This window comes from Gorilla gorilla, chromosome 3 (assembly GCF_029281585.2).
Source record: "Gorilla gorilla gorilla isolate KB3781 chromosome 3, NHGRI_mGorGor1-v2.1_pri, whole genome shotgun sequence".
NCBI lineage: Eukaryota > Metazoa > Chordata > Mammalia > Primates > Hominidae > Gorilla > Gorilla gorilla.
In genome coordinates, this window is record NC_073227.2 from 193,780,867 (window position 1) to 193,800,506 (window position 19,640).

General features: G+C 40.0%; 1 protein-coding gene across 1 annotated transcript in view; it reads left to right on the forward strand.

Annotated features, from left to right (window-relative positions):
• Window positions 1–19,640, forward strand: part of GALNTL6 (polypeptide N-acetylgalactosaminyltransferase like 6) — a 1,233,993-nt gene that overhangs the window by 1,002,240 nt on the left and 212,113 nt on the right. The window contains exon 7 of the mRNA XM_004040637.5: window positions 2,439–2,622. Coding sequence (XP_004040685.2) covers window positions 2,439–2,622 — 184 coding nt within the window. The remainder of the gene's footprint in view (window positions 1–2,438; window positions 2,623–19,640) is intronic.

A 19,640-nucleotide genomic window follows, 5' to 3' on the forward strand; every position in this document is an offset into this window, starting at 1 on the left:
GTCTTGACACATCATCCAAAATGAAAAAACAGGCAGAGCCACACAGTTTCTTGGCTCATTTTTCACCTTGGGATTGTACCTGAATTTCAATTTCCCATTAAGTCTGTTTGTTTGATCCCTGGAAATTGAAATGTAGGCACAAGCCTTGGATGAAAAATTAGTCATGCTGCTTTCAACCTAAGCTAGGACAGCTGGATAAGAGTGAAAAGGAAATTTGAAGGAAAAGTTGACAGTTACTTTAACAGACACATTCTCTTTGGGTCACCTTGGGACTCCTTGATGGTCAAGGAACTTGTAAATCAACCTGATTCTGAATTTGACTGAAGAAAGTCACTGAAACCTTAATACTAAAATACCTGCAGGGATGAGAGAAAAAATATTCTGGACCCAGCAACAATGGTCTCCTCTGTCAAAGACATCTCTGGGGAAATACCATTCAGTAAAATATTACTGAATAGAAATACCATTCAGTAAAACCCATTATAAGGCTTGCCCTGGTAAAAAACAAATGCTTAGCCATCCCTTGGTGCAGATTAACTAGAAATGGTGCTGGGGGGGTCTCTTCATCTGCTAATTAAACTAAAGTAAGACAAAGCCCACTTCTAGCTCTCTGTGGCTTACCAGGGCCATGCTCTAAAATCACAACCCTTTCCACACTCCAGTATCCTGCATTCCCCTTCCCCTGTTTTATTTTTTCCAATCTCATTTATCACCTTTGAAACACTATATAATTTAGTTATTTATTATGCTTATTAATTGTCTTTGCTTCATTCCTGAAGACAGAAATTTTTGTGATGTTATTCATCATGGTATCCCCAGAACCTAGAAAAAGTGACTAGCACATAGTTTCTAATCAATAAATAATTGTTGAAATATGAAAAGAATGACTAGATGGATAAATGGATGGATGGATGGATGGATGGATGGATGGATGGATGGATGGATGGATGGATGGATGGATGAACGGACAGACGGAAGGATGGATGGATGGATGGAAAGGCATATAGACCGAGAGGGGAAAGTTTTCACAAAATTCTGTGGCTTCCATCCCCTGCTTCATCAGTGTCATCGAAATAAAGCCACTTATTATTATAACCAGTAAAACCTTATACTTTTTATCCCATGCTTAAGAGAAACTTCTGAAGCAAACGGACAGTTTCCTTACTGCAGGAACTTTATCCCCAACACAAATTACATTTACTCCACAATCTCTGGGGAAACAAAATATGTTATGGAAATAACCAAACTTCGTAATTGTGCTAAATGATATCTGTTGTTTATTTGTTTATTGTCACATCTAAAGGTCTTCCGAATAACAAGAAGTTCTGCCCATTAGACAGCATTGGTCTCTTACAAGAAATATTAACTAAATTCACATTCTTGGAAAGAAAGATACCTCACAGATAGCTATTCTAGCTAAACCAAAGGATGCAAATGCCAGTGCCCTGTGCCGGCTGTTAATGTCATCACAATAACCACAGCCACGTAGGAAAGGAAGGTGCTGGAACTGAAAAAAAAAAATCACCTCTCTGCTACCATGAGAAGCACAATGGAACACTCGAAAGGTCAGGTTTAAAATTGGATTGTTAAGTAGAGGTTGCATCTTGGTTATTGCTCTCAAAAGCTGCATAACCCTTAACAAGTTATTTAATTTCCCTAATCTTACCTTCCTCGTACATAAATTGGGGATGACAATAATAGTTACCCTACAGGGTTGCTAAGAGTATTAGGAATAGCATGAGAATAAATCACTTTGTAGTTGCTCAAGAATTTAAGAGTAGCAGAAGTAATCACAGCAGTATAATATCATCTAATACTTTTTCTAATATGATGAGGGAAGAAAATGTATAGCTTTGATCAACAGAGTTTAGCTTCAAGAACAGTGGCAAAATAGGACTTGGAAAAATCTCTGGCAAACCTGAGAGCAAAGAATTCTATGTATGATCTGTCAGCATTTATAGGGGAGCAGCCACCATGATTGTTATGAAGTTAGATGCTACAAAAACCATGAAGTTAAATATTTACTTTCTGGAACCTCCAGAAAGCAGGCCAGTATTTTCTCAGCAGGCTCCAGCAGTATGCTTGAAAGAACACAAGTACTGTTTATACTCTGCGCATGTTGGATGCACGATAAAATGACAGATTGGGGACAGGTCAGGGCAAAAATGTGACAGAGGTAGAGCTAAATGGACTTCTGCAAGTCTCTCTGGGACATAACTTTCTTAAAGGAAAATACAACAACTCTAATTGGACCTAATCACTGTCCCATCACGTTAAGTCCAGAATTCAGAGATTCCTGAAAAGTGCTCTAAGGAGGACAGGGAGCCACGGCTGCAAGCATTATGCATTAGTGGAGGACTATAGGCTTCTCTTTGCTGAAAAATGATAGATGACCTAGGCAGGCATGTCATTTCCTATTTTGTGCTTTCATTTTTCAGACCAAATTGCACTAAACCACAAAACCATCGTGTGTCCCATGATCGATGTCATTGACCACAATCACTTCGGGTATGAGGCACAAGCTGGGGATGCCATGCGAGGAGCCTTCGACTGGGAAATGTACTACAAAAGAATTCCCATCCCTCCAGAGCTCCAGAGGGCAGATCCCAGCGACCCTTTTGAGTGAGTAGCAGCCAAGGGAGGGGCCAAGGGGGTGAGGGCAGGTAACTCATTGCAGTGTTAAATCTGGGCTCAAGAAGACAATTATCTCTAACAAAATGGAATAAAACAGGTGGCAACAATATGCAAAACATCACAGAAAGGTCAGACCTACACCCTGTAGAAAATTACAAGCTGTGCCGAATTCATGAAACACCCCTTCTTAAACTTTGCTAAGCATGAAACTGTACAGATGAAAGAACCAGGAAAATGCATAAACAGAAAATACATAGAGAAGGAAGGCATGTTCCCTTCTTAGATGCTTTCTTATTTTCAGTTGTCTCTGTTCTTTTGACTTTTCCCTAAAGGATTACTGAAAACAACTATTTTGTTTTTCTTTTATTAGAAATTGATATAAAATATGAACCAATGTTTAAGCCTACTTTCTATACCCTGTTGAAATTGTCTACCTATAACGGAAGCGTGCTCCTAAGCAGGTGTTCCCACAACTGAAACATGGGGAATTCAATCAAAGCGATATACCCAGAGTCAATTATCTTTGATAATCCTGCCCCTAATTTAAGTACATACTGTACGGAGAAGAATGTACAGCAATGATCTAATGATTAATTTCTACCAAACGACATCCTGTTTTTTCAGTGTGGACATAAGAAGTATGCATTTAAAGAAAAAGAAAAAATATGTATAGTTTAGTTTGACAGACTATCAAGACCATTCATAGTGAATGGTAAACTTTTTCCAACAGTTAGCCCAGAGATTACCCAAGGTATACTATGTATCTATTCCTTATACTGCACCCTTTGATATCATTAAAATTGTTATTTTAAAACTATTATATATGTTTTTCTTAGGACAAGAAAAATGTCTGTGATCAAGGCTTTGCACACTCTGAGTCCATTTAAAATGCATTGAAAATATTGTCTTTTCATCAATAATATGGGCCATAAAAGTTTGCAGTAAAGAAGCTACTGAGTACGAAAACCACTTCCTTGACACTAACAGTTTAAATTACAATCAACATTTCATAATGATGAGGAAAATATTTTCTACACTTCTAGTCTTTAGAAAAATGAACTCCTGGGGAAGCAAAGGGAATTTCAGAAGACGTTAGCCTGATACCACGCGAGAGAAGTCGTTTCTTTTGTAAAATGTAGCGCTCTCATTAAATATCCAGAGCTTCTGGAGTTCAGCCTCTTTTGACTCGACACTTACTGGAGAGTTTTTGAAAAGAAATAATAAAGGACCTTTGTTACTTCCTCAAATGCTTTGGCCAAAATTTCACGGGTATTCAAAACTACTAGAAAATCTTTTTAGTAATCTAAGCAAAAGTGTTTCTAATAAGCATTTGAAGTGGGCTTAGCTGAGAGATGCTCTTCAGACTTCTCTGAAGGCAACCATCTGAAAATCTTGACAGAGGGGCTTAAGGTGGGACTAGTGACAGGGTGTGAGGTGATGCATATGTTAATTAGCTTGATTTAGCCATTCGACAATATGTACGTATTTCAAAACATCATGTTGTACATCATAAATATATACAACTTTTATATGTCAGTTTAAAATATAGATGAGAAAAGAAAATAAATTTAAAACGTTTTAAATGTAAAAAATTTTAAAACATGCGTGTGGAGAGGAGTACAAAAGGGCCTTAACTGTGGTAGAACTGTTATTAGGTGCTGGCCCACAGCAGAAGAGCCACAGTTCGGCCGCTATAATGCGAAAGTACACATTTTAAGGGCTAGAACTCACCCAGGCTGGCTTTCCAAATACCGTGATAGTGACTGGTTATAATGACCTTTACTTTATTTGCACTGTGATAGCAGAGTAGGGGTCCTGCTTCCTGAAACAGTAGGATCAAAATGCTGTCAGAGGAATCTGCAGTGGAGACAGTTATAAAAGTATTCTCAGTGCCTGCACTGACAGTCAACATTTTTGTCAGGCTGACTCTGACTATGGCTATTACAATATCAAGCACCTTGCTTAACCACAGAGCTGGCAGAATTGGTAACTTTCAGAACTAGTTTACCTCTTGTTTCTGTCCCCTATGTAGGTGGTTGTTGAACTGTCAAAAATTGCATTCATCTATTGCATATTACTATCTTTCTGCCTTAAGTCTTATTGATTCCTAGGAATGTGGACACTTTAGCCTCTTGTAATAAATGTAACTTGCAGGAGGTGTCCACTTTGATCTTATAAACCGTGTTTGCCTTCCTGATAATAAAAGAATGGTTACCCAAGCAGCTCTGAGCAGTGTATCGGCAATTTCATTATCACGGCAGTCACCTGAATGTGCTCATAAACAGACAAGCTTTAGGCTAAAACTTGCTTCTCTAGCTGTAAAGCTTTAAGGTACACAGAACGAAGGCAGTCTATCTATACATCTTTCTTATAGTCTTCCACATTTCAAGAGGCTGCTGCCAAAGTGTATGGTTTTCTGTGGGAAGACAGGGAGAGGAGGCTGAAAGGCTAGGAAGAAGGGAAACAAAGAAGAATGTGCAAACGTATCTCAAACCCCAGTATTTTTCATACAATAAGGATGCAAAAATTATCTTTCTGTAGCAAGTTTATCAAATGTCTTAAGTGACAAGATTTGAATTATCTAATTTATTCTGCCATTACTTGAATTTTCAGTGACTATTATAGCAGTGATTATAGCAGTGTTTTCCAACCTGAAAATTCTGTGAAATTAGTGGGGCATTAACAGTATTTAATTATTAATTAATTGGATTGAATTCAATTGAAAATTTTAGAGTGTTATACTAATGGGTAGGTATAAGTGTCATTTCTCAAATATTCAATTTCAGTTATAAGGCATATATGAACCTGATGTGGTATAAACTGTATTTCTTCACATAGACTACACAGTCAAAGTGGTCATCATGTACCAACTTTCTAAACTAGGAATCAAGACCTTCAACAATCTGACTAGAAAAGAAAAGGAAAACTCATGGATAACTTTGAGCATTAAGAAAATATTTACTGATATTTACAAAGGGATCCTGTTTTTCAACAAACTGCTACTAGAACATAAGAGAAAAAGCAATATTCATGATTCAAATTATTATATGGTGGTCATAATTCCTATTGGATTGGATACATTTAAGAAATATTTTGGCTGGGCACGGTGGCCCACGCCTGTATTCCCAGCACTTTGGGAGGCTGAGGTGGGTGGATCATTTGAGGTCAGGAGTTCAAGACCAGCCTGTTCAATACAGTGAAACCCCACCTTTACTAAAAATACAACAATTAGCCGGGCATGGTGGTGGGCACCTGTAGTCCCAAGCTACTTAGGAGGCTGAGGCAGGATAATTGCTTGAACCTGGGAGGCAGAGGTTGCACTGAGCAGAGATTGCACCACTGTACTTCAGACTGAGAAACAGCCATACTCCATTTCCAAAAAAAAAAAAAGAAAGGAAGAAATATTTTGGGGCCAGGAACAGTCACTCACACCTGTAATCCCAGCACTTTGGGAGACCAAGGCAGGCAGATTGCTTGAGCCCAGGAGTTTGAGATGAGCCTGGGCAACATAGCAAAACCCTGTCTCTACGAAAGAAATATATACATATATAGTGGGGCATGGTGGTGCACGCCTGTAGTCCCAGCTACTTGGGAAGCTGAGGTGGGAGGATCACCTAAGCCTAAGAAGTTGAGGTTTCAGTGAGCCATGATCACACCACTGCATTCAACCTGGGTGAGACCCTATTGCAAAAAAAAAAAAAGTTGAATTAAAATAAACGAGAAATATTTTGGGTTATTTATTAAGGAAGAAACCAGAATGTTCCCTCTTTCTGGTGGCTTTTATCACAATGTAATGCTTTGAGGAAATTCTTGTTATTCATGGCTTTTAGAAGGTTTTCTCATTACTGGTCCATCTTGAATTCAGGGCACTTAGCAATGAAAGACTTTTCTGTGTGACAAAACATAATATGCTCCTTCAGCCATGATGACAAAGAGAAAGATGTTCATTTGCTTTCTAAAAGTTTAGAGTGGGCCCTAAGAAATTATCTTGTCCAAATTCCCTTCAATGTGAGCAACCACTAAACAATGTCCAAGACAGGCATCCAACCTCTGCAGTAACTCATCTTTAAAGTAAATTTCCTACCTCAAAAAATAGTCGTTTCTGTTAGACTTATTGACAGAAATGTTTTCCCTTGTATGAAGAAAATTCTGCCTTCCTGATGCCAAATTGTCCTACTTCAGATACAAGGAATATCTAATTGTTCTTTAATGACAGAGCTATTAGAAATATTTGAGAATAGTTGCCATGCCTATACTGCCCAAGAGGGAAAACAACAAAACATTTTTCTTTTCCAGGCTACATATTTTCAGTTCTATCACCATGTTTTCCAGGTCTACTAGAATCTTGTAAAAGTTCACACTCGTTGATGTAATGGTTCAATACATGTAAATTCACTTCACTGCTGCCAACGTTTCTCCAACTTGTCTCCAAGGGCAGCATGAAATAGTCCATCCAGTATATCAGGTACCCAGGCCCTAATACATGACTCTGTCAACTATAAAAATCAAGTTAATTTCTAGAGAATTTATGCAGGTTCCTAGATATCATGCTTCCTTTTGCTAAATACAAATAATCGATTCAGCAGTTTATTCAATTTTGCAAGTTGATTATATTTTTCAGAATCCACCTCTATTCTGTCTTTGTGATTGTGGAGAAATTATCTTTGCACTGCCAGTCTTCCTCAGATAGAGCTTCACAATTCCTTAAAGACTTCTAGAACTAAGAGTTTTAATCACCATCAATGGAATTCTTGCCTAGACTTATTAGTGAGAACTGACATTCTCTATTTTCCATCTATTTATACCATCAATTTCCAAAATGCTTAAAATAAATACATATATACAGCAGTGGGGAAATTCACAGGCTACAATCATCCTTTTTTTTGGAGACAAAGTCTCACTCTGTCACCCAGGTTGGAGTGCAGTGGCACAATCTCAGCTCACTGCAACCTCTGCCTCCTGGGTTCAAGTGATTCTCTTGCCTCAGCCTCCTGAATAGCTGAGATTACAGGAGCATGCCACCATGCCTGGCTAATTTTTGGATTTTTAGTAGAGACAGGGTTTTGCCATGTTGGTCAGGCTGGTCTTGAACTCCTGACCTCATGATCTGCCCGCCTTAGCCTCCCAAAGTGTTGGGATTACAGGCATGAGCCACCGCACTTGGCCACAATCATCCATTTTATTCTCTCAGAAACCACTATGTTCCACAGATGTCTCAGTTTGAATTCAGTAATTCCTCATCCAGGGCCAGTATCTAGCCTACAAATGTCCCTAGGCATGGATTGCAATAGCCGTGACCCATTGCCAAGGACCTCAAGGTAGGCGCTTCAGACATGAAAGATCCTCTGACATGGGCCAAAGGTGAGATCCTTATGAGCTGGTTCTGCAGTCCAGAAGTGTGAGGCATAGCCCATGCTAAAATGGGGAAAATTCTACCTCTTTGCTACAGAGAGTTGTAACACTGTCACATGAAAGTGGAATGCTTTCTATAGATTTACTGATAGTACCTTCCTTTGTTCTTCCAAGGGACACAGTGCAGAACTTGCAGATTCTCTTTCTTGTATAAGAATGTGAGAAAGTACTGATAACAACACCGTGTGAAAGTCAGTGGTTCTTAGGTAACAAATATAACTTTCTGATAAATTTAGGCTTAGAATAAAATCAGAAAAAAGTACAAATAATCATAAATTCATCAAGCTAGAAAAAACCACAGAGACAATTCAACTTATTTTTACAAAAAAGGAAACCTAAGCTATACAGTCTAAATGACTTATCCAGTGTCACCACTAGCTAACTTAACAGCTACTACTAGAATCTGGGGTTGCTGACTCATCATTCCATGCTATTCTTTCTTTCACACATGATGAAGGAGAAATTAACAGTTGTTAAATGTCTACTGCTATGGGTCAGGCACTTTGCTAGGAAATTTACATATCTTCTAACCCATTTAATCCTTATTTCAAGCCTATGAAATATGTAATTTTTACAAATGAGATGATTCAGGCTCATAGAGGTTAAGCAGTTTTCCTAAGTTTACACAGCAAATAGGAGTAAGAAAGCAGAGCTAAGAATTCCCATGATTCCATGGAGATTTTCACCTCCCATTCTACTTACAGAAGACACATTCTCTAGTGGTTAAGGAATAATCATACTCAAATAGGGAAAAAACCTTCAGAGAGTACAATTACTTTTTCCCTAAAACACGACAATGCAGCTGGTAAGTGAATACCGCAAAGCCAAAACATCACTGACGTTTACCAGTCCTTACAGCAAGTCTTATTTCAAAACACGTTCAGGACACTGGGTCAAACAAAATCACTCCAGGTCTGCCTCATACAGATAGACTTGTGCCTGCACAAGGGTGCCCAGTGGAGAGTGTGAGTAAGGCTAAGATCAAGCCTCTGTTCATAAAGCCGTGGACCCAGGCTTGGGTTGACTAATGTGGAGGAAGAGGGGCTCCTTCTCCTTGGTGGGCATAGAAGCTTCACTTTATTAACACAAAGGAGATAACAACAGATTGAGGATCAACTTCCTTGATGCCTAGAATAAACTATTAGCTTTTATCAGAACCTTATTGATGGCACTAATTGACCTTGAAAATTTTAGCATCCCACTTGGGTAAATTTCATTGAGGGTTAGGGGTACCTTAGCCTACTCAAAATTTGAAAGTAAAGATAATCTATTTTACACAAAACTCTTTCCACATAAGTTTTGACCCAATATTAGTAATTCTACATTTAATCAAAATCAGTAAAGCATGAAATTGATTTCCCACAGAAAAAGGGACTGGTCAAACTGTGAATTTAATGTAGAATATAAGCTTAGAAGGATAACTTTGGGGGTTTTCTCCACTTTCACCTCTAAGTTTAATTAGATACTGTTCATTCTCCCTTTTGTTCTCTCCCACCCCTATTAGGACACCTCCAGAGCCTGGAATATCCATTTGGTAGAGTGGGAGAACTTTGTTCATTCCCTGCTTCTCAAGTCAAGTCAATATTCTCACAAATTTTGCATGATCTCCATGCAGTTGCTACAAATCTTCCTCCTTTTCTCCTCAAAAAATCAAATTGATGCATAAAAATACCAAAAGATGTGCTCCTTGACCTCAGCCTCCAACCACATAATTCTCTATGATTGAGGTTTCAAAACTGAAGTTTCAACCATTTGATGGATTAGATTAGAATCTATGTTCATCAGTTTAGTCTAAAGACAAGTTCCAGGAGAGTTAACTAGGTCTTCAGCTCTGCACAACCACAACCACAGATCTTGCCGGAACTTCTCATTATTCCAGAAGCCCCTCAATTAATCTGGCCAAAGAATCTATTTCATGAAACCTATGTAGTATGTAATACGAAAACTAACATCTGTTTAGCACTTCACCGTATGTAAAGCCCTCACTATATTATCTAATTAACTCTATGTAATAATCCCTTCAAATGGGTTAAAGTAGATACTGTGGTTTTCTAATTTTGCAAATAGAGTGAGAACCAAAGAAATGAAGGGACTATCATGATGAATAAGAGACAAAATCAGTACTCAAATCAATGCCTTCATTCATTCATTCAGATTTCAAATCTTAGCTTTAATCAGTGGTCTCATAGGACTCAAGTTAATGCCTTCTTTCATTCATTCGGACTTTGAATCCTAGGGTTAATCAATAATTTTCTTTTACTCTCCTTGTAAGAGAAACTTAGGCACCCACTAAGTGAAGTAGTTTTGTCAATTAATGTTTCGTAGTGAGTTCATAATAAGAGCAGGAAAGGAAACAGATTGCCTTGTTCCCCATACTGTGTTCTTATCATTAGACCAAACTAGAGCTGATAGGTTGAAAATGTCAGCTTTCAGTTACTAATGAAGGGAAATGTCAACAATGCCAGCTTCTGGTCTGTTTATAACAAGATCTAATTCAATATTTAACAACTGCAAAAGGACAAAATGTTTAGGGAAAAGACTGTCAAACTTTTAAATGGCGTCCTAATCTACAGAAGGTGAGAATAAAGGAGCAGAAATGGCTCAAGTGTTTAAAAAACTAATCAAAATATTGAATAAAATCAATCTCCTTTGAAAGCCCAGAATAAACACTCACTGAAGATTTTTTAAATGTAAACTAAAATAGTATAACATGGGCAGAGATGTTCCAAAGCAAAGTTGTAAATTACCCATCTCTCCTTTTGAAGCCCCCTCCCCCATTGCTTGGCTCTGGAGGCCGCTGGCTGCCCTGAGCCCCCAGTCTCCAGGGAAATCACATCTGACAAAGAAATTCTCCGTAAGTGGTGGCAACAATCTCTTTTCCTTTGTCAGGGTCAGAAATGACTGTTTCTTTCTTCCCTCTCCCTATGGGTGTGATCTTTACCTCTACAGGATGTTCCCTATGACTTTCTCCTTCATTTAACAGTGAAAATGACATTAACAAAATTAATCCTTAAATTAGCAATCCCTGTAATTATTCTACTGTACCTCCCTGCTTTTCTTCAGTTTCTCTTGGTCTCTTGAGATCTCTGGGTTCCTGGGATAGCTTGGGCTTTGAGATCTCATCTTTCTGGTTCCTGACCATGTATCCAGACTCTTGAACCACTTTTTTTTTCACTGAGACTTCTGTAAGGGCCATTCAATCATAGGTAGCCTGGTAGGTCATGTGCACTATTTTAAAAGATGGTGAGACCTGTTCATCCGTCCTAAAAGAGGTGTTCACTCTTGCATACCAGCCACTCAGGACCATGGTCTCTCTGGAACTCCAGAATGCACTGCTCTTCTCTACCCAAACCTTACGGTGATTTTTGTTCTAACTATCCTCTGTGTTTCTTTGGTAACATCGCCTCTTGAACTTTGGACTTCTGATCTCACTCTTGGTCTTGCTTCACTGCTGCCAGGATAGACAGCTCCTCCGTAGTCAGGCTAGGGCTTGAATTCTTCATGCCAACCACCCCTAGACCTCCAGTGCCACCCAATAGTTAAAGATAAAACTGCACCACCTAAGACATAGCAATGGCTGCCTATGTGTTGAACTGTGAAGTTCAGGAATGGATTGATGACTGTTTTTGGTAGGGGTTTTTTTGGTCCATTTACCTGTTAGATCAACTATTATCCACTTTGTTCTTCTTCCCCAACTGGTGTCCTGAGTCTGTCTGTCTAATGTGGCAGGGTAATTTGCTGTGTCCCTTCCCTACCCTTAAGATGTGACTTGACTTCATCTCGTTTATTCCTTAGCTGGGCATTTTCTTGGGTTCTGTCCTCTAGGATATAATGCCCCACTCTCTTCTTTCTGGCTCCCCAGTCTTCTTTAACTGAAATCTTGCTCCCTTTAGCTAAGGGAGAAACTTCCATGCACCTGTGAAAATAACTGTCACAGCCCCCTTCCCAGCACCTGAAGTTCAGCAATATTGACTCCGCCCCAATAACATGATACCAGAGCATGGCAGAATTAAACAGAATGTTCTGCCATTCACCTAATCTTCCTCCTCCCTCCCTGCAGACAGGGATATAGGCCCGAGGCCTATATATTAGCTTCATTTCGCTTCATTTTCTCACCCAAAGCTTCATCGCTAAAATATCACCTTCAGCTGTGCTCTCCTCTTTGCTTTCCTTCTCAATTCAAAAACTCTTCTTTTTTCCTAATCATTTCAACATCAATATTAGAATGTAAACTCCATAAGGGCAGGGAGCACTGTTTTCTTCCATTCCGTCAGTGCTGTGTCACTAGCACCTAGTCTCTGTGCATAAAAGACACTCAACAATATTTATTGAATGGATGAAATAAATATTAAGATTGGAAGAAGTGGTCAGATAAGGTTGTGTATATTTGAAAAAGGGATGGCAGTTTTTCAGAAAAGGATGCTAGCTGCAGAGAATGTTGTGGCAGGACTGAGCATAATTATTTGTAGGGTGTGACCCACAGAGCAGCCTAAATAGAGCATAAATTCTTATAGGGGAGTGGTAGAAAGTAAAGAAGAAAAGGAAGAAATGAAGAAGACAGCAGAAGGCATTTATCCAGTATGTAGAAAGAACAAAGATGATAAATAAATCTTTTAGAAAAAATAGAAGGCATTCCTGAAGTCCTTTACACCATGAATAAAAATTAAAATCATTTTTAAAACCACAACCTAGGAGATAACATCTTTAACAAGGGGGCCAGGTGATGATATTGATCTTCAGTTCTGTCCTTTTCTAACAAATAACAAGATGCTATGAGCATCTTGTGCTGTCTAGATTCTAGACTCCACCTAGAGCCCAAGCTGTTGGGGGCGATGGACTTCAAGAGAGTTCACCAAAAATCCATGCTTGAGAGCAGGGCTGGGAAGGGCCAGTGGGCTTGATGGCGAGTATAATCTTAGAACTCATATGTGTAGACTATGCTCTTAGAATGGGAGGGCATAACAAGCCTGAACAATATGTATAGATCTAAAGTCTAGCGAAGAAAACTAAGCCTTACATGTGGTGTGCCGCTGAAGCCTGCAGTATTTATATTTAAAGAAATGATGAAAACTGGAATCTGTGTCCAGGGGTCAGCGAGGAGTCTCTAGTCCTGAATTACTCTGTTACTCTGCCACAGAGAAAGAACAGAGTTGGCCACAAGGGCTTTTAGTCAGAACCTGACTTCCATGGTATAGTGTGTGTGTGTGTGTGTGTGTGTGTGTGTGTGTGTGTGTTCGTGTGTGTGTGTGCACATATATGTAATAATAATAAATTGGGATCAGGTTATTTATATTATTTATATGTGTATGTGAGTATATATATTATTTATGGTATATGTGAATGTGTCTGTGTATGTGTAAATTTTGCTTGTAAATTGCTTCAAATGTAAGTTGCTTTTTAAAACAAAGTGGATACATATAAATAATAGGAGTGAAAAAGAAACAAAATCTGGCTTTGAGTCTATGCTGCTGTCTTCTCAGTGGGGCTGACTTTGTTCAGGATCACTCGTGGAGGTAGGTGAGATTGGCTTCAGGTGAGAAGGCTTCAGAAATGAGAGAATTCCCTATCTCAATCCTCTAACAAAGTCAGAGCAAAACTTTTTAAAAATAAAACAGTACCGCACATACTCCCCTGATGTAAATAGAGTTGAGTGACACTAGAAAAGTAACAGACTTTCATGAGCTTATATGTGACAGAAGTCATTAGTCTTTACTGTTTGCTGCTTGGATTATTTATTTGGATCTAGGCTCAGTATCTAAAGTGAGGCTACATCCACAGAGGCACTGGTTTTGACAAGATCATCACTCCCGCCTTCAACGAAATAATCAAGAAATGACTATGATGCTAAATCAGTGGGACAATTCTTTTTTCTTTATGTTTTTTTTTTTGTTTTCTTTCTTTCTTTCTTTCTTTCTTTTTTGATCTAATACTTCTTGGTATAGATCCACCTGGAAATACATTTAAGAGAAAGAAATGTCTGTTTTTGTGTCCTGGAGTGCCAATAAAAATGAGACAAAATGGAGTCTTGAGGGAGGGAGGGAGATTATATGGCATAATTCAGTGGAAAGGCTGAGGCCAGGCCGCCAGTGGAAAGGCTCGTGCTGGTTGGCCACTCCAGGTTGCAGCTTCTGATTCAAAAGTGACCTCAAGGGCACCTTCCCGCTCCAGCCTTCTTCACTGATGGAGCTCGGTGGTAACACAAATATGTTTGCCGTTTCTGTGTCTTCCTCCAGCATGTTAGTGTGTTTTTCTATCAGTGGGAACTAGGTTGGAAGCCCCAGACTCTGCCCAGATCCCGCTTCTGGGATTGAGGTGAGCCAGGGCAGGAGAGCAGGAGCTTAGGATCTCCCAGCCTGCGCTGGATTGGTGGGAAAACTCATCCAAGGCCTTCCAGAAGTGGTACACAAAGGGAGAAATTGAGCAAAGTGGTGGATAAGGTAAAAGTACACATGAGAGAAAGAATGATTACATCACAAGCCACAAAAAAAAGAAAGCAGGTTTGAATACCATGTAAGAGGAGGGAAACTGTAGGGGAAAGCTGTGCATAGCTGAGAGAACTGGGATCTGCACATACAGAAGCTAGTGTGGGATCAGGCCATATTTCCCTCCTCCCCACATTTATCCCCCAGCCATTCCACCAATTTAAAGTTAATGAAGAATACAGCCTAGCTAAATGTTTTTTCCTTTGCTTAACACTGCTCCAAGAATTTACATTTTAACTTTTTGTAGTAATAGAAACCATCTCATAGATGATAATTGTAGCATATGGAGCAGGTTTGAGACATACAGTTACAACTCAAGTGGGCATGAATGTAACTTTTTTTTATCTCCATAAATGAGCCTTGCAAAGCCCTGGAGTCCTGCTTCCACCATGAGCAGCAGGCTGGCTCCCAACACATTTGGGCCCAGGACAAGAGTGCAAATGAAGGCTCAGGTGGCATATGGCTAAGTATTTGGAAGTTTATAAACTGAGCTAGCAAACTACTGGGTTCTGCTCTGTCCTCCTTTCTCGATCAATATACCTTCAAAACAACCCAGAGAGTAGGGATGCATGGAGAATTGCTCCTTAGCGTCCGTTCAGCTGTTGCAGCACCTGCGGACAGGCAGGACTGCAGCCCACAGCCCACACCTTCCCTTCCTAATTGTTCTGTGCCTCCACAGCCCATGGGCACACACGATGCAGGTGGACAAGGAAGCCCACACATCTAATTCCTTCTACAAAAATAGCCATCCTTTGCTCAACCCCCAGCCCTAAGGATATAAATCCCAAACCACGGGAAAGCAGCCCATGGAAAAAGAATCAAATAATAATGGAATGACTCAGGCATTTGAAGCAGGCTCAGAATCCTTTGTGCAGGGAATAATGCAGTCTGGAAAACCCAGTTCACAAAAGGTGTGCAGCCTGTGGGGATGGGGGGAACGGGACATCCCTGTAGCCTCCAGACTACCCATCCCATAGGGAGAGGATCATCCAAAGAAGACCAGAGCACGGCCCTCTTTCCTGAATCTCAGGTCACTGGACAGCAGTGAGCCCCTGATCTCACCAATTAAATGTGTATTTCTTCTGATCCAGAACTTGATCTCTTATGGGTAAATTCCCAATTCAAACTCAGTCAATTCAAAAGTCTAACTCCATGCCAGGATTGTTTTCCTTTCCAAACTGCTCTGCTCACCTTTCCTCCATTCTCCTCCACTCTCAGGATGGCATCTTGATCATGGGGCAAGTCACAGTGGGGGCAGGTGTCATCTGATGCTTTTTCTTTCTCAGCTAGCCTCAGCTGGATTCAGATTGGATGCAGCAGACCTTTCAAAAGAGGCTTTGTCCTCACTCGATAGACTGCCCACAGATGTCATGTCTCCATCTGCTCTCTTGCATGGTAGGGTCACTCTCCCACTGACTCAGCTCTACCTAAGTTCTAAGATCTGGCTAAGGGCTAGTTCAAGAGGCCCAGTTGCAGGCTTTTACTGAGCCCTAGCTTTGGTTTGTTCACCCGCAAATCTCAGAGATGAGTCCCTTCACCCTGCTTCATAGTGCAGGTTCTCTAGCTTTCAACTCTCATCTGGTCCCCTCCCTCCAACAGGCAAAAATTCCACCCTTTGCGGGTTACAGAGAACCAGGAGGCCCTATCTCAGGCTGTGTCTGCCTAACCACACCATGCCACTCATTCTATTATAATGAGCTTCCTCATGTTGGCATAGAGCATGTTACTTAGAGGTATCTGCAAACCATGAATTCTAGGCAGGAAGTGGGGACAATCCCTCTATGTTCTGGAATCCTAAAGCTGATCTGGAGTCCTTGTCTCCCTACTACACTCCACCCACCACAATCCATTAGAACTGGGCCAAAACCTCCCAACTTTGATTTGTTGGAACCAACACCTCATGTTCCCTCTTTCAACAAATCATTGCTCTTGCAAATGAAAGCTCTGTTTCTTCGATAGTGTGTTATTTTGAAAGCCAAGCTGAGCAGTGACTTTCCTATTCTTGGTGGTGCACTGCCTTCCTCTAAAGCAAAAGAAGCCTGAGCTTCCGTGGGTGGAAAGCCAAATGCAACAAGAAAAATAAAGAAGAAAAATTTTATCAAGAATACTTTCTTTCAAAAATACTATCTCACTATACAAGTTTTTTTTTCACTGCATTCTTTAAGTGGTAGAACAAAGGAATAAAAAATAAGTAGCCTTCTGCTTGCACTTTAGACATTGAAGGAAGAAAGGCAATTCTGCTTAGGAGGAAAATACAGTGGACCAGGCGTGGTGGCTCACCCCTGTAATCCCAGCACCGTGGGAGGCCAAGCCAGGCCGATCACCTGAGGTCAGGAGTTGAGACCAGCCTGGCCAACATGGTGAAACCCCATCTCTACTAAAAATACAAAAATTCACCAGGCATAGTGGCAGGCACCTGTAATCCCAGCTACTTGAGAGGCTGAGGTGGGAAAATTGCTTGAACCTGGGAAGCAGAGGTTGCAGTCAGCCAAGATTGCATCATTGCACTCTAGCCTGGGAGACAGAGCAAGACTCCATCTCAAAAAAAAAAAAAAAAAAAGAAACAAACAAAAAAAACATTGAAGTGCTCTAACCCTGACTAAACCCTCCTTATTTTGTCAATTGCTTTCCCTGCACCCCACATCCCACAGGGAGGGAAACCTGCCTGTCATCCTATGCCTCCCCTCACTCAGGGGCCACAGTCAGCCCTGCTGTCAGGGAAGGACCATTTCCATCAAGGTATTCCACACCACATACCCAGACACAGGATCCTATGAGCCTACCAGTCTTTTCTTCAAATGTATGATTTGATCACCATCATGTGTTAAATTAGCATAAAAAAGAGAAAAAGAATAAACCAACAGAACCTAGAAGAAACAAAGATACTTATTTTAAATAATCAAATTATCCTCATCCACAATCTAGAACAGTTTCCGTGTAGAAAGGGAACAAGCACAATCCTCATGTATTTAAAATATGATAACTAAAAGAAAAGATTCAATGGATGAACCAAATAATAGAAGGAACCAGGCTAAAGTCCACACTGGCAATCTGGAGGAGAAAGTCAAGGAAATCCCTCACACTATAAAGCAAAAAAGATGGAACCAAAATCTGGGCTATTTTCCTAGGGCTTCCATAACAAAGTACCACAAACTGAAAGGCTTGAAGTAAGTGAAACTTGTCTCACAGTCCAGGAGGGCAAGAAGTCCTAAGTCAAGGTGTCGGCAGAGCTATGCATGCTCCCTCTGAAACACTGGGGAAGGATCTGTTCCAAGCCTCTCTTAGCTTCTCCAAGCTGCATGCATTCCTTGGCTTGTGGAAGCATCGCTCTGGTGTACTCCCGTGCCTTCACATCCTCTCCCCTCTGTATGTGTATAAGATGCAACCTGAGAAAGAAGAGTTACAACACAGGACAAAGGCATGCAAGACATTCGCCATCCACCTACATGCACTCTTAGGAGTGCAAAACACAGACAGGAGAGGAAGAGAGCCAGGGTTCAGATCCACAAGGATGTCAGCAGAGAGCGTGTCTGCCTGTTCCTGGCTGGAACTTCACACAGTGACTCCTCATGGTAGCTGCTATTTTTTGGATGAAGGAATGAGTTTGGAGTCAGTATTGGTAGGGATACTCTGAGCTATATCTCTCTTTCTACCCATCCTTCGGCACCTCATTGCTTCAGGTTCTGGAATCTGATATCCATGTTTGAGCAGCACAATGAAAGAAGAAGGTAAAATATTTACCAGAAAGTAAATGGGGATGCAGGGCATGGGATCTGTAGTAGGAAGATTCCTCTTGCCTCTAGAAGGAGAAAATACACCAAAGAACTTCAAATGCTTATTTAGACACAAGTGAATTGGAATAACCTAAATTGCAAGTATTTATTCACCATAATTGAACATCTTGCAACTCACTGTCTTTTCTGAAAACAAAATGCAGTAGACATAGCCTTTAAGTAATAGATTTCTAACTTCCCGATGTACTTCTAACCTTTGCTTCTTGGTATCTAAAAGTTTAACTAGGCACATCCTGCAAACTACTTCTTGGCTCCTGAGATATAAAATTCATCTTGGTCTGATGAATACTTTCTTCCAGTTTTATTTGAGAAATTCCCTAGAAGATATGGATAATTTTAAAAGTCTGAGAAACGAAATCAAAGGAAATCTAATTCCACAAAGAATGCTGAGTCTAAAAAATAAATTATAATTCTGGAAGATTGAAATAACTCTTTGAAAGACAATATCCCCATAAGTATACATATATCTAGAATGTGTATTCAAATAAATTCCACCGAAAGCCTATTTTTCTCATCTGAGGTCACACCATAGCCCAAATAATTTTATCTTAGCTAACACAATATAGTGAATTTAAAGTAACAACTAAAAATTCATTAAGATGAATGCACATAGTAAAATAGATAAAGAGAATTTTTCCTAAAGACGCTCTTTTGTTTTATACTTTTGACATGGCAGAGATAAAGGAATTCTTATATATAATCAGGGCCAAACTTTACAGTTTGAAAAAATATATGCGAATGGCTGATAGTAAAAAGATGACCAATAGAGCAAATCTTTAGAAAGATTCTATTTTTAAATTCAGAATTATTGTAGAAATCTAGGCCAGAATGGGACTGCTATTGCTTGTGATGCTGAAGTGAGCCTAAAATATTAAAAACGGCAGTTTACTCAAACTTTTGTTTGTGTTATACTGCCACCTTCTGGTAAAAAAGTGAATTGTTTTTAAAAGAAAACGGACAAAAGGTCAAAATCTTTGTTTTTGCAAAGGAGGCTTTAACTCCTAAATTAAAGGTAATGTACACAGGGAATCAAGAGGAATGACATCCAGGCCGGATGCCCAACGTGTCCCTAGTTGAGAGGTATGAAATAAACCCTAACTGTAAGGTCATCAAGCAGCCACACCGTGGCGTTATTTATAGGTGAGTAGATTGATTGAGAAAATCTTTCTGGTCTCTCCTCTAACTGAACTCCCATGAAGGGAGTGCACTGTCGCTCTCCATTGTGTAAGATGTGGGGACCAGAGAAAGAGATCTCAGAGATTCTCAAGGGTAGGTTAAAAAGGTATGAGGAGATAAATGTCTGGGGCCTAAAGTAGAT